Source organism: Scyliorhinus canicula, chromosome 2, assembly GCF_902713615.1.
Source record: "Scyliorhinus canicula chromosome 2, sScyCan1.1, whole genome shotgun sequence".
In the NCBI taxonomy this organism is placed as follows: Eukaryota; Metazoa; Chordata; class Chondrichthyes; order Carcharhiniformes; family Scyliorhinidae; genus Scyliorhinus; species Scyliorhinus canicula.
In genome coordinates, this window is record NC_052147.1 from 95,683,582 (window position 1) to 95,697,007 (window position 13,426).

Genomic DNA, 13,426 nt, shown 5'->3' on the forward strand with positions numbered 1-13,426 from the left:
ACAAAGCCACTGACATGCGCAGAAGACCTGGGGCGGGATTCTCCCGTACCCGGCGGGGCGGGGGGTCCCAGCGGGACGGAGTGGCGTGAACCACTCGAGTGGGATTAGATGGGCAGATCAGGGTCTTTCGTGAGTCGGTGCAGACTCGATAGGCCTCTTCTGCACTGTAGTATTCTGTGATTCTGTCAGACACTGGTGCAACATTCACTGGCCCATATGAAGTTGCTCAAGATGGTGACCTAACAATGATGCTCCGAGGGTAAAGTTGAGGCTATATGGTGGAACAATACTCAGCCCAAGAAGATAAACTAAGCTCCGCCTAATGCAGTGGGAAGAAAGAAGATTTGCAGTTCTCGATAGTAGATACAAAGCAAAATTCCCTCATCTCCACTGAAACAAGTCCAAAGTTTGGACTGATAGCCCTCCATGTATCAGAAGAGATTCCCAGGTCGCGAATCTTCTCGTGGATTACCATCTTGAAGAAGATGAGAGTTAGCAATGTTTTTTAAAAAGTACTTTGCTCTCTTAATCCTACACCTACCAAAACACATTCCCAATTAATTGGGATTCCTTAATTTTCCTTTTTTTCAATATAATAAACATTTTTTGAAGTATTTTTGGCATTGTAACAGCAGCAATATAAACAATGTACATGGAAATATAAACATAGTGCAAATACCACCTCCCTCGCCAACAGGTCCCACCATTAATTAACACCCTAATCTGCGCTAACCTAACCCCCCAACCCTGCTGACGATTAATTCTCCGCGAAGAAGTCGATGACTGGTTGCCGCCTCTGGGCGAACCCTAACAATGACCCTCTCAAGGCGAACTTAATTTTCTCCAGACGGAGAAAGCTAGCCATGTCCGATAGCCAGGTCTCCGACTTCGGGGGGCTTTGAGTCCCTCCATGCAGGGGGTACCGACCTGTACAACCTGCTGTAGAAATCTCTGAACGCCTTGCTCACCCCTGCCGAGTCCCTAACTAAGTTTCCATCCCCGTCAATAACTTTCCCTATTTCTCTAGCTGCCTCCCTCTTTCTGAGCTGTTGTGCAAGCATCCTGCTGGCCTTCTCACCATGCTCGTAGATTGCCCCCCTCGCATTTCTGAGCTGTTCCACTGCCCTTCCTGTGGTTAACAGGCCGAACTCCGCCTGTAGCTCCGACGTTCCCTTAAGAGCCCTATCTCTGGAGTCTCCGCGTACCTCCTGTTGACTTGTAGAATCTCCTTTACCAGTCAGTCTGTCTCTGCCCTGTCTGTCCCGTCCCTGTGAGCCCGGATCGAGATCGGCTCTTCTCTCACCACCGCCTTCAGCGCTTCCCAGGCCACCGCTGCTGAGACCTCCCCCGTATCATTTACCTGCAGGTCATTTTGTATGCATTTCCTCGGCCTCTTGCACACCGTTTCGTCCGCCAATAGCCCTACATCTAACCTCCATTGCGGGCGCTGATTGCTATCTTTACTAACCTGCAGGTCAACCCAGATGGAGCATGGTCTGAGATTCTGATCGCTGAGCACCCCGTGTCCACCACCCCTGCCAGCAAGGCCCTACCTAAAACAAAGAAATCGATCCGAGAGTATACCTTATGCACGTGGGAGTAGAAGGAGAACAGGAGAACTCCTTCACCCTCGGCTGCCTCAATCTTCATGGATCCACCACCACCCCCCACCCCCATCTGCTCCATGAACCCTTTCGGTTCCTTTGCCATTACTGGCACCCTGCCCGTTTTCGAACATGACCAATCAAGGCTGGGATCAATAACTGTATTAAAGTCCCCTCCCATGATCAGTTTGTGCGAGTCCCAACATCCTCTTTATAAATTCCACGGCATCCCAATTTGGCGCATATACATTAACCAGCACTACCTTCATCCCCTGCAGCTTACCACTAACCATAATATATCGACCCCCCCCACATCCAAAACTATTCAACCCACCTCAAATATCACCCGCTTATTAATCAAGATTGCAACCCCTCTAGTCTTTGTATCCAGTCCCGAGAGAAAGACCTGGCTGACCCAGCCTTTCCTCAATCTAATCTGGTCCGCTACTCGTAAGGTGCGTGTCCTGCAGCATTACCAAGTCCGCCTTCAGTCCCTTCAGGTGTGCGAACACACGCGCTTAATTTTCCTTTTTATCACAATGTCTTGATGCAAGTGATTTGTCACACTTCTAGCATGTCACAGCAACTGGGTGATCTTCATGTTTACCTAATTTACCATTTATTTCCCAATTTAGATAGAGTTTTGCAGCCTTCAATGAGAAATCTCCCTGTGAAACCAATGCTTCCAGAATTTGAGAGAGATTTACCTCGGGCATTTAATTTTTCACACAAAATGTCGTCATCTAGAGCTGTCATGTTTGAGGCAACTTCAAAGCCGTGTAAAGTGGCATTAAACAAAAGGTAAAGTTTACCCTGTATCAAGCTGAGTTGTGTAAATTACATCTTGGGATACACGAGTATTTCAATGTGTTTTCAACTTGGCAAGTTAAATGAGGTTTTATAAACGTGTGTCTTTATACAAACTGACTTTATAAATGAGATGGATGCTGCTATTCTGACTGTCTCCATTTGGTAACAATTATCCTTTTTTATTTGCACATGTTTTCTTTTAGATGTTTCAAATCAATAAAGGAAAAGTGAAGATTGGGGAGAAAAGAACAATTTTAAAAATATACATCTTTATTGAATTTTTAACCTCTATATCCAAAAATTTGCAAAACAAACTAACTCATGCATCAACACCAGAAAAAAACAGCCAACAACTGTAACAATAGCCCCCTTAATGAAAGTGCAACCCCCCCTCCCCCCAACGGCTAACAGTGGCCAATTCCTTAAAGTGCAATATGAACGGACGTCATCCACAGCCGAACCCATCAATCGGCCCCCTCACAGTGAACTTGACCTTCTCAAGGTATAGAAACTCCCAAGTCAGCTCGCCGCTCTGAGGCACCAGGTGGCATTGCCTACCTCCAACACAGCAGAATCCTCCACTGAGCAATCAGTGAGGCGAATGCCAGAGTATCCGTCACCTCACTATCCTTAACTTTGGCTGGTGCGACACCCCAAATATAGCTACTAACAAACATTCAGGATTGCCGATATGGTGCAGAAAAAAGACCCTTCAAAAGCCCACCAATTTGGCACAGGACGGACCAGAACATGTGTGTTTGGCTCGCAAGCTCTCTCGAACACCACTCACACTTATCTGCAACCCCCACAAAAAATCAACATCTTAACCAGGAACGTCGGAAATGTCTACCGAACAATGTCCCGTACCTGGTATCCATATCCCCAAGGCCTACTTTCTCCTTCAACTCCTCCAATCTGAGAAAGTGTCCCCGCCCTTCCCTAAAACAAATTTCTCACCCTCTCCAGCCCCTTATCTTTTCCTTCCCCCCCCCCCCCCCCTCCATGTGGGATCCAATTTTGCCAGCTCAATCAGGGCTTGACATTGCCCTCCACTTAAAATGTTGACTTGAGTTTCCACCATATTTTCAAAGTGGAGACGATCACTGGGTTCAAAGAATATATTTCGTTGGGGCAAACGGCAGAGACACGGTCACCAGTGCCTCCAAGCTATATCCTTTGCACGACCCAAACTTCATCCATATCCAAATAACTTCCTGATCCCCACGCCACCTTCGCATTAGCCGCCTGATAATAAAATATCAAATTTGGCAGCCCCCTAGCCAGCCTATCCCTCTGTCGGACTCCACTCTGAATCTGAAGAATTCTCCCTGCCCATTTATGAGCCACTCATTCCCCCGAAAAAAAAATACTTGGGTAGAAAAACTGAGAGGCATTGAAATAAGAACACAAATTATGACAAATTTTCATCTCATGGATTGAACCCGCCGTCCAACGACATCAGAAGGCTGTCCCACCTCTGTAGATCGTCCTGACACTGTTCACCAGGCTAGTGTAATTCAATTTGCACAGCCACACCCAATCTCGAACCACCTGGACCCTCAAATACCGGAAGCTAGCCCCAGTAAAACATAATGAAATGAAATGAAAATCGCTTATTGTCACGAGTAGGCTTCAAATGAAGTTACTGTGAAAAGCCCCTAGTCGCCACATTCCGGCGCCTGTTCGGGGAGGCTGTTACGGGAATCGAACAGCCTCCTGGCAGTGCTGCTGGCTTACCTTGGTCTGCTTTCAAAGCCAGCGATTTAGCACAGTGAGCTAAACAGCCCCTAATGGCAGCCTCCACAAGAAAAGTGTAATTAGGCATGCAGAATTATTCTTTCTTGAACTGCAGGGAATTCATTTCATTCCATTCCTTATTCTTTGAACTGCAGGGAATTCACTTGATTCTATTCCTTTTGAGCATTTTCAAGGATAAGTTCCTACCCAAATTCATAATTAGAGTTTTATATAAAGATTTTTATAGTATCTGTATGCATGTGTAATGATGCCTATTCTACTGAATACATGGCACTAAAATGCAGCCATGATAATGTGGTTTGATTCGTTCAGATCACTAGAGGGTGCTCTATACTGGCCAGCAGTGTTGTCACAGCTATCCAGAAAATCATTAATCCATGGCATTTTAAATAAAAGCAAAATACGACCAATCCTGGGGAACTGAAATAACAATTACATGCTGGGAAAATTCAGCTGGTTTGGCATTTGTTTGCCAAGAGAAATATAGTTCGTTTTGAGTCCGAATATGACACTTCTTTGGAACAGTTTAAATAATATTCGTTTAAAAGTAATATTTCCTTCAGAAGGAAAGTGAAACTTAGTCAACAGTGTTTTTTTCCCAGTAATTTGTTGCAGCAAATTTTTTTATAATGTGAAATCTTGTTGTGTCATTCTTTCCTAGAAGTTCGAATTTCTTTCAAATGTTTTTGGTCTCAATGGATCATAATAACACACTTCCATGTCTGCCAATCTTGCTGTTTATGCTCACACAAAGTAAGAGCTGGTTGGTAATTTACTGAGAGATTAGTTGAGGGAATACCATAGCTGACCCTGATCTTGCCTTCACCAAATTGCGCAGACATCTTGCCTTCACCAAATTGCGCACACATGTGTTTTGCAACAATGGGCACTAGCTAGAAGAAATGAGAGCCGAACCATTTGTTTTAATTTATCAATGCATCTCTTTGGGAGTGTACCTTTGATTTGGTGTTGGCATTCCCACTTCTGAGTCAATAATTGAGGGGTTCAAATCCCGGTTAATCGAGCTTAGAATATGGTCTCCAATGGTGAAAGCCTGGAGAAAACACTGGTTTGTCCTCAACTGGAGTATTGCATCCAGTTCTGGGCACCACACTTCAGGAAGGATGTGAAGGCTTTAGAGCAAGTGCAGATAACATTTCATGAGAATGGTTCCAGTGAGGGGCTTCAGTCCCAGTGAGTGATTTCAGTTATGTGAATAAATTGAAGAAGCGTGGGATCATCTTGGAGAAGATGCGGTTGGGAGGAGATTTGATAAAGTTATAGAAAATCATGAAGGATGCACTGCTTGAGAGTTTGGTGGTGACCGATTCAATTGTGCATTTTTAAAATCTGAAAAAAGATTTTCAGGGCTTTGGGAGGAAAGGCAGGGGATTGGGACTAAGTTAATTGGTCTATTAGAGAGTTGGCACTGAAATGCTGAGCCAAATGGCTGTCTCCTGTGTTGTACCAATCTACAGTTCTAACATTTCTAATGTGGTTCTGAAGTTCAGATCATAACCCATCAGCCCTCTCTCTCCTTACCACCTCATCCAGCATCACTGATTGATTAGAGGCTGAACCAGAGCCATAACTGTTTGCTGTCACAAAAAGATAATTTAACAGCAAAACTACGAACTTCTGGTTGTTGAGAATACTGTTATCCACAGTAAAATCTTAAGAGACTCCATGAAAGTTTATTAATGACATCTTGAAGGAGCAGAAGGAACTAACTTTGACTTCCCAGCTCAGTTAACTACATGGCCTTGTGTGGGGGAAATGATTGAGCAAAAGTGCCTTGTATTAGAAGAGAAAATGGCAGATTACTGAGCACCTCCCTAAATACTGGCCATTAACAGTTCCTACATCCTCATTCAGAAACGAGTCACACATTCCTCGACCATTGCTTTGAAGACCACTGTGGTGAATTCATACTGTATTGTAATTCACACTCTATTGCATTGCATTGTATTATGTCCTTCTGGGCTCTGTAGGTGAGCCGTTGCGCGGCTCTGCCCATAGGGGGAGATGAGGAGATTGTACAGGGCTCCACCCTTGGCTCCGCCCATGGCCTCTCCCACTACTGGAAGTATAAAGTGCTGCAGCCGTAAGCCTGTTCTCAGTTCCTCTAGTCGCAGGCAGGCTCAGTTGTAAGACTATTAAAACCACAGTTTACTTCCAATCGTGTCTATGGTGAATTGATGGTCACATCAATTTAATAATCTTAGAAAACTTGAAGAAAACTACTATGGAATCAGCCCTCAAACCTGATCGACTAGAACTCAACCCGCAGGCTGCAGAGGCGAAGGAAATCTTCCTACACTGGCTTCGGTGTTTCAAAGCCTACCTGGCTGAATCTAGCACATCCGAGACTACAGAGGAGCAGAAACTCAACCTACTGCAGGCACGGGTGAGCCATCGTATCTCAATTGTACCACCTCATATACGGAGGCACTGGCTATGCTCGACCGATTGTACGTGCGGCCGATTAACGAGGTCTACGCGCAGCACATTTCCACGACCCGCCGCCAGCGCCATTAACAGAGTTGCTGGAAGACTTCCTGCACGATTTAAAAGCCCTTGCTCGGGACTGCAATTTTCAGGCTGTAACGGCATCCCAACGCATGGAACTCGTTGTCCGTGATGTATACGTTGCAGGGCTCAGGTCTAACTATGTGCGCCAACGACTACTTGAAAAAGTGGCCCAGAACTTGGAGAACACTGTAGAGTTAGCTACGACTATGGAGGTCGGGTTCCGCAGTCTGAACTCATTCCTCACGGACCAAGCGACCCCATCGTGGGCCCCCGACCAGCGACTGCCCCAGGCCTACGCCGCGCGGCCACCCACCCACTATGGAGCGCCAGCGTGCCATTTTTGTGGCCAGCCCAACACCCACGGCGGCACTGCCCAGCCCCCAATGCGACCTGCAGCAGCTGCGGTCGCAAAGGACACTATGCCCAAGTCTGCCTGGCAAAATTGAAACTTTCTAACTCCCCCGCAGTCCAGAGCACTCGCCTCCCAAACTCGCAGGCCCGCAGACCCCGTAATGCTGCAGCATGTCTGCCGACTCCGCCTCCGCCCGACACGTGCGACTCATGGGGGCCGCCATCTTCCTCGCCGCCCGCCACGTGCAATCCACGGGGGTGGCCATCTTGGACGCCATCTTCTTCATCACTCGCCATGTGCGATCAACGGGGGCCGCCATCTTGGCCAACAACCGAACCGAACCTCGACGACTACGACCTCAGCGGACAGTCATCACGGGGCCACTCCAGCACTGCTGATCAAGCCGCCGACTACCCGCACCTCCAGAGCTCGATGATGTCCGTTAAAATCAACGGGTACAGGACCTCTCTTCAACTCCGGGAGCACCGAGAGCTTCGTACATCCTGACCTGGTAAGACGCTGTTCGCTCCCTATCTTCCCTGCACAGCAAACTATCTCCCTCGGCTCGGGCTTGCACTCAGTCCACATAGGGTCGCGACGGTGCGCCCTTGTAACAGTTCAGGGCGTCAGCTACTCTAATTTCCAGCTGTACGTACTCCCCGAACTCTGTGCCCCACTCTTACTCGGGCTCGACTTTCAATTAAACCTCAAGAGCCTCACACTCAGCTTCGGCGGACCCCTACCTCCACTCACTATCTGCAGTCTAGCGACTCTGAAAACGACCCCCCCCCCCCCCCCACTCTTCGCTAATCTCACTGCTAACTGCAAACCCGTAGCCACTCGCAGCAGGCGGTATAGCCTGCAGGACAGGGTATTTATTAGAGCCGAAGTCCAGCAGCTCCTACGTGAGGGGGTCATAGAGGCCAGTAACAGCCCCTGGAGAGCTCAGGTGGTGGTCGTCAAGACCGGGGGAAAGTTCTGGATGGTGGTTGATTATAGCCAAACCATTAACCGGTTCACGCACCTCGATGCTTACCTCCTCCCCAGAATTGCAGACATGGTCAATCAGATCGGCCAGTACCGCATATTCTCCACTGTGGATCTGAAGTCTGCTTACCACCAGCTCCCAATCTGCCCGGAGGACCACCACTACACGGCGTTCGAGGCAGACGGCCGTCTCTTCCACTTCCTCCGGGTCCCCTTGGCGTTACGAATGGGGTCTCGGTGTTCCAACGAACAATGGACCGAATGGTGGACCAGTACGGGCTGCGGGCCACGTTTCTGTACTTGAACAATGTCACCATCTGCGGCCATCATCAGCAGGACCACGACGCCAACCTCCACCGATTTCTCCAAACCGCCCAGAAACTCAATCTCACTTGCAATACGGAGAAATGCGTTTTCCGCACTACCAGACTAGCCATCCTCGGCTATGTCATGGAAAACGGAGTCCTGGGCCCCAACCCGGACCGTATGCGCCACCTCTTGCAACTCCCTCTCCCTCATTGTCCCTGGGATTCTTCTCGTATTACGCCCAGTGGGTCCCCCAGTATGCGGACAAAGCCCGCCCACTATTTAAGACCACACTCTTCCCACTGTCAGCTGAGGCCCCGCCAGGCCTTCAACTGCATCAAGGAGGACATCGCCAAAGCCGCCATGCGGGCGGTGGATGAATCCGTCCCCTTTCAGGTGCAGAGCGACGCCTTAGTGGTCGCTATCGCCGCCACTCTGAATCAGGCAGGGAGACCAGTCGCCGCCTTCTCCCGAACCCTCTCCGCTTCGGGACTTCGACACTCCTCTGTCGAAAAGGAAGCTCAAGCCATTGTGGAGGCTATCCGTCACTGGAGGCACTACCTCGCAGGTAGGAGGTTTACCCTCATCACCGACCAAAGATCGGTTGCCTTCATGTTTGACAACTCGCAAAGGGGCAAAATTAAAAATGATAACATCTTGGGGTGGAGGATCGAACTCTCCACCTATAATTACGATATCATATATCGACCGGGGAAGCTCAACGAGCCCCCAGATGCCCTGTCCTGCAGCACGTGCGCCAGCGCGCAAGACCACTGCCTAAAGGCTATCCACAATGACCTCTGCCACCTGGAGTCACCCGGCTCGCCCACAAAGCCCAAAATCAGCCTTTCTCCACCGAGGAGGTAAAAGCCATCACCAGGGATTGCCCGATCTGCACGGAGTGCAAACCGCACTTCTATAGACCAGACAAGGCCCACCTGGTAAAGGCTTCCCGGCCCTTTGAAAGCTGGAGCATCGATTTCAAAGGGCCACTCCCCTCGAACAATGGAAACGTGTACTTAACGTCATAGTCAAATTCTCCCGCTTCCCCTTTGCTATCCCGTGCCCCGATATGATCTCCGACGCGGTCATCAGAGCCCTGCACAGTGTCTTCACCCTGTTCGGTTTCCCCAGCTACGTACACAGCGACAGGGGTTCGTCCTTCATGAGCGACGAGCTGCGTCAGTACCTGCTCGACAAGGGCATCGCCTCGAGCAGGACTACCAGCTACAACCCCAGGGGGAACGGGCAGGTGGAGAGGGAGAACGCGACGGTCTGGAAGACTGTCCTACTGACCCTCCGGTCCAGGAATCTCCCGACCTCCCATTGGCAGGAGGTCCTCCCCGACGCGCTCCATGCAATTAGGTCCCTCCTATGCACCGCACCACCACGGGGGCTTCGCTCCCATCCTGGTTGAGGACACGGGGCCCGGTTCTCCTCCGGAAGCAAGTCCGGACACACAAAACAGACCCGCTAGTAGAGAGAGTGCTACTACTGCTTCATTCAAACCCCCGATACGTCTTTATTGAATACCCCGACGGCTGTCAGGACACTGTTTCGCTCCGGGACCTGGCTCCTGCAGGATCCACCACCACCACCGCCGAGGTACCCCTCACACTACACCCCCTGCGCCCCCGCGCCTATAGGTTCCCTGCCCACGCTCGGCGCCCCCACACCTATAGGTTTCCTGCGTCGCCCGTCGCACCTGTCAGGAATGAAGCTCGGGCTGAAGTCCACCCTTGTACCCACACCGATCGTCACCACCCAGCCACCCGAAGAGGCTGCAACCCCGGCGCTCCGCCGATCCCAAAGGACGCCTCGACCACCGGACGGCTCAACTTGTAGACCCGTCACCCCCGCCGGACCTAATTTTTTTTACAGGGGATGAATGTGGTAAATTCATACTGTCTTGTAATTCACACTGTATTGCATTGCATTGTATTATGTCCTTGTGGGCTCTGTATGTGAGCCATTGCGCGGCTCTGCCCATAGGGGGAGATGAGGAGTTTGTACAGGGCCCCACCATTGGCTCCGCCCATGGCCTCTCCCACTACTGGAAGTATAAAGTGCTGCAGCCGTAAGCCTGTTCTCAGTTCCTCTAGTCGCAGGCAGGCTCAGTTGTAAGACTATTAAAACCACAGTTTACTTCCAATCGTGTCTCTAGTGAATTGACGGTCGCATCAACCACAAACATAAGAATTTATCTTTGTGAAGCAATAGAGATTCATTTTAACTCATTCATTATTTTTTAAATCAAATCACAATGTAATATATGTAGATTTCCCAACATCAACTAAAAGATCTGCGTGACTTCACTACAGATTCAATTGTATTACAAATAAATCGCCATACCTTTGGAGTACAATAATTTTCCCTCCTACGGTCTTGGTCATTGAGATGTGACCGTTGATGCTGATTTCCCTCTGGCTCTTTGCCCACTGGTCGTTCTTCATGCAAGTCCAGACTGAGTGTTGGCAAGAATTCCCAAGTTGGGGCATTGCAGCAGGGGCCTGTCTCTTAGTTTTTATGTTGACATAAATGTATAAATTGAATGTATACAGTGAATATTATATGTAGCACACTTGTATCAAAGCACCTGAGTGCATCTTGATCTATATAGACAACTTATTACGAAGTCACAATTGTAATAACCATTTTAAAATGTCTATATTGCAGCAGGCGATGACCATTACTGCTGTTCTGATTGACTCTGTTTTCTTTATGCGGAAGAACTCTGGCTAATTGAATCACTATTTTTGCTGAAAGTTAACATAGCACAAATTGTGAATTAAAATTGTGGCCAACTGGTCTGTGTAGTTTAGTTACTGTTGCCCTGTTTTCCGTAACTTGAGCCAGTTCAGAATACTGCAGGCATTTTTTTTAGGTTTAATAATGCAGGAACCAATCACTTACAAATTTATTAAGAGCCAAAGGAGCATACTTGAAGTCTGTGCAAAAGTCAATGATCATACTTTGAGTAAAGGACGAATCTGGAGTCAGCATTTTCCAGAACACCGGTTTATTCGCAAAATTAAAGGGCACAGCCACAGACTCTCCTTTCTTCCCACACCCTCCCCGCCCCCCACCCCAAAACTGGTGTGATTCAATTCTTATGAGGCAATTATTCTTGAGTATATCTTTCCCCGGTTAGTAGCAACTGCTCTCACTTGCAATGAAGTGCATGCTTTATTTTGTAACAGGATTGGTGGGGGTGGGGGCGCCGTGGTGCAGTGGTTAGCACTGCTGTCTCACGAGGCCGAGGACCTGGGTTCGATCCCGGGTCACTGTCTGTGTGGAGTTTTCACATTCGCCCCACGTCTGCATGGGTCTCACCATCACAACCCAAAGATGTGCAGGATAGGTGGATCGGCCATGCTAAATTGCCCCTTAATTGGGGAAAAAAATAATTGGGTACTCTAAATATATACAAAAGAAAACAAATTGTTAGATTCCAACATAAGCAGCCAGCACCCGAAATGCATTGCAATTCTTCGAAGATTGCATGTAACAGTCATTGAACTCCAATTTCTAAATGACTTCCTTCTGCTTCATCGTCTAACCTTGTGTTGCAGTTTTACCCATTTGATACCTTTCTTTAACTGTTACTTAATACTTAATAAGCCTTATTATTGTTTGTAACCTGGACTCCTATTGGTCGCACACCCAACTAAACCAACCAATAAGGCAGCCCCACTCATCCACCCCACTACGCGCGTTTTTATCGTTGACTCGGCTAGGCTGTGCTTCTGTCAGTGTTAAGGATCAGCACAAGCAACTTGACACCTGATTTCAACAAACTGGTAAATGACTGCAGTCAGATGCATCATTCTCATTGACATTGTTCTGTTACTTACTGAGTTACTTTGTTTTTCAAATAAATGTGCTTTTTTTTCTTTAAAGATCTTTTATTTTGGCTATTTAAAATATTAAATATTTTACTTAATATACTATGCGGCCCTTTAAAATTGTGAATTTCTGAATGTGGCCCTTGCACGGAAAAGTTTGCCCACCCCTGATATAGATCAAGATGCACTAAGGTGCTTCGATACATGTAATATTCACTGTATACATTCAATGCGAGTCATACAGCCTTTGAGGGGTTCTATACAGATCTCCTCTAATGACTGACTGGTATTAGGCAGTGATCTTTCCCAATTGCACTTCTGTGGCGGCTGCCCCAAGCTTTAGTGCATCCCTCAGCACATAGTCCTGGGCTTTGGAATGTCTGCCAACACTCTGTCGGAGACAACTTTTAGCACTGGAAGAACAACCAGTTTCAGGAAGACTAAAGATCCTTAACAAAACTAATGTTTGTCAGTCAGGTTCTTTAACTGTCTGTGTGCATGGTCCCATGGCCTAGCAGAAGCTGTAGATATTGAGTTGAAGCAAAATGTGGAGTGTACCCATTAGAGTTGTACTAAAATATTTAAGCATACATGAATTAAGCAGGTTCAGACCTAACTATATTTTTGTTTAACCTCGATCTCTTTGTTTTTTTAAAAATAATTTTTATTGAAAAATTTTGTATTTATATAACAACAACGAACCGCAATAAAATAACAACAACGAACCGCAATAAAATACCAACAATAATGATAACAGTCATGAACATTCGCCCACCCTCAATGAACAACAAAACATATTAACATCAACTTAAATTAACACAATATTAAGTTAAATAACCATAGAAACAATAATAAAGAACACCCCCCCCCTCTTCCCCGCCCCCCCCCCCCCCCCCCCCCCCCCCCCCCAGGTTGCTGCTGCTATTGACCAAGATACCTATCTTTGAGCCAGAAAGTCCAGAAAAGGCTGCCACCGTTTATAGAACCCTTGTACTGATCCTCTCACGGCAAATTTGACCCTCCAATTTTATAAATCCCGCCATGTCACTGATCCAGGTCTCCACACCTGGGGGCCTCGCATCTTTCCACTGCATCAAGATCCTCCGCCGGGCTATTAGGGACGCAAAGGCCAAAACACCGGCCTCTTTCGCCTCCTGCACTCCCGGCTCTGCCGCAACTCCAAAAATCGCGAGTCCCCAACCTGGTTTGACCCTGGATCCGACCACCCTCGA

The 13,426-nt window shown here is 47.8% G+C and overlaps 1 protein-coding gene across 2 annotated transcripts in view; it reads left to right on the plus strand.

Annotated features, from left to right (window-relative positions):
- LOC119956391 (small kinetochore-associated protein-like) overlaps window positions 1–13,426 on the plus strand; it is a 51,532-nt gene that overhangs the window by 8,996 nt on the left and 29,110 nt on the right. For both annotated transcript variants that reach the window (XM_038783582.1, XM_038783573.1), the window contains exon 3: window positions 2,240–2,405. In XM_038783582.1, the coding sequence (XP_038639510.1) occupies window positions 2,240–2,405 (166 nt within the window). The remainder of the gene's footprint in view (window positions 1–2,239; window positions 2,406–13,426) is intronic.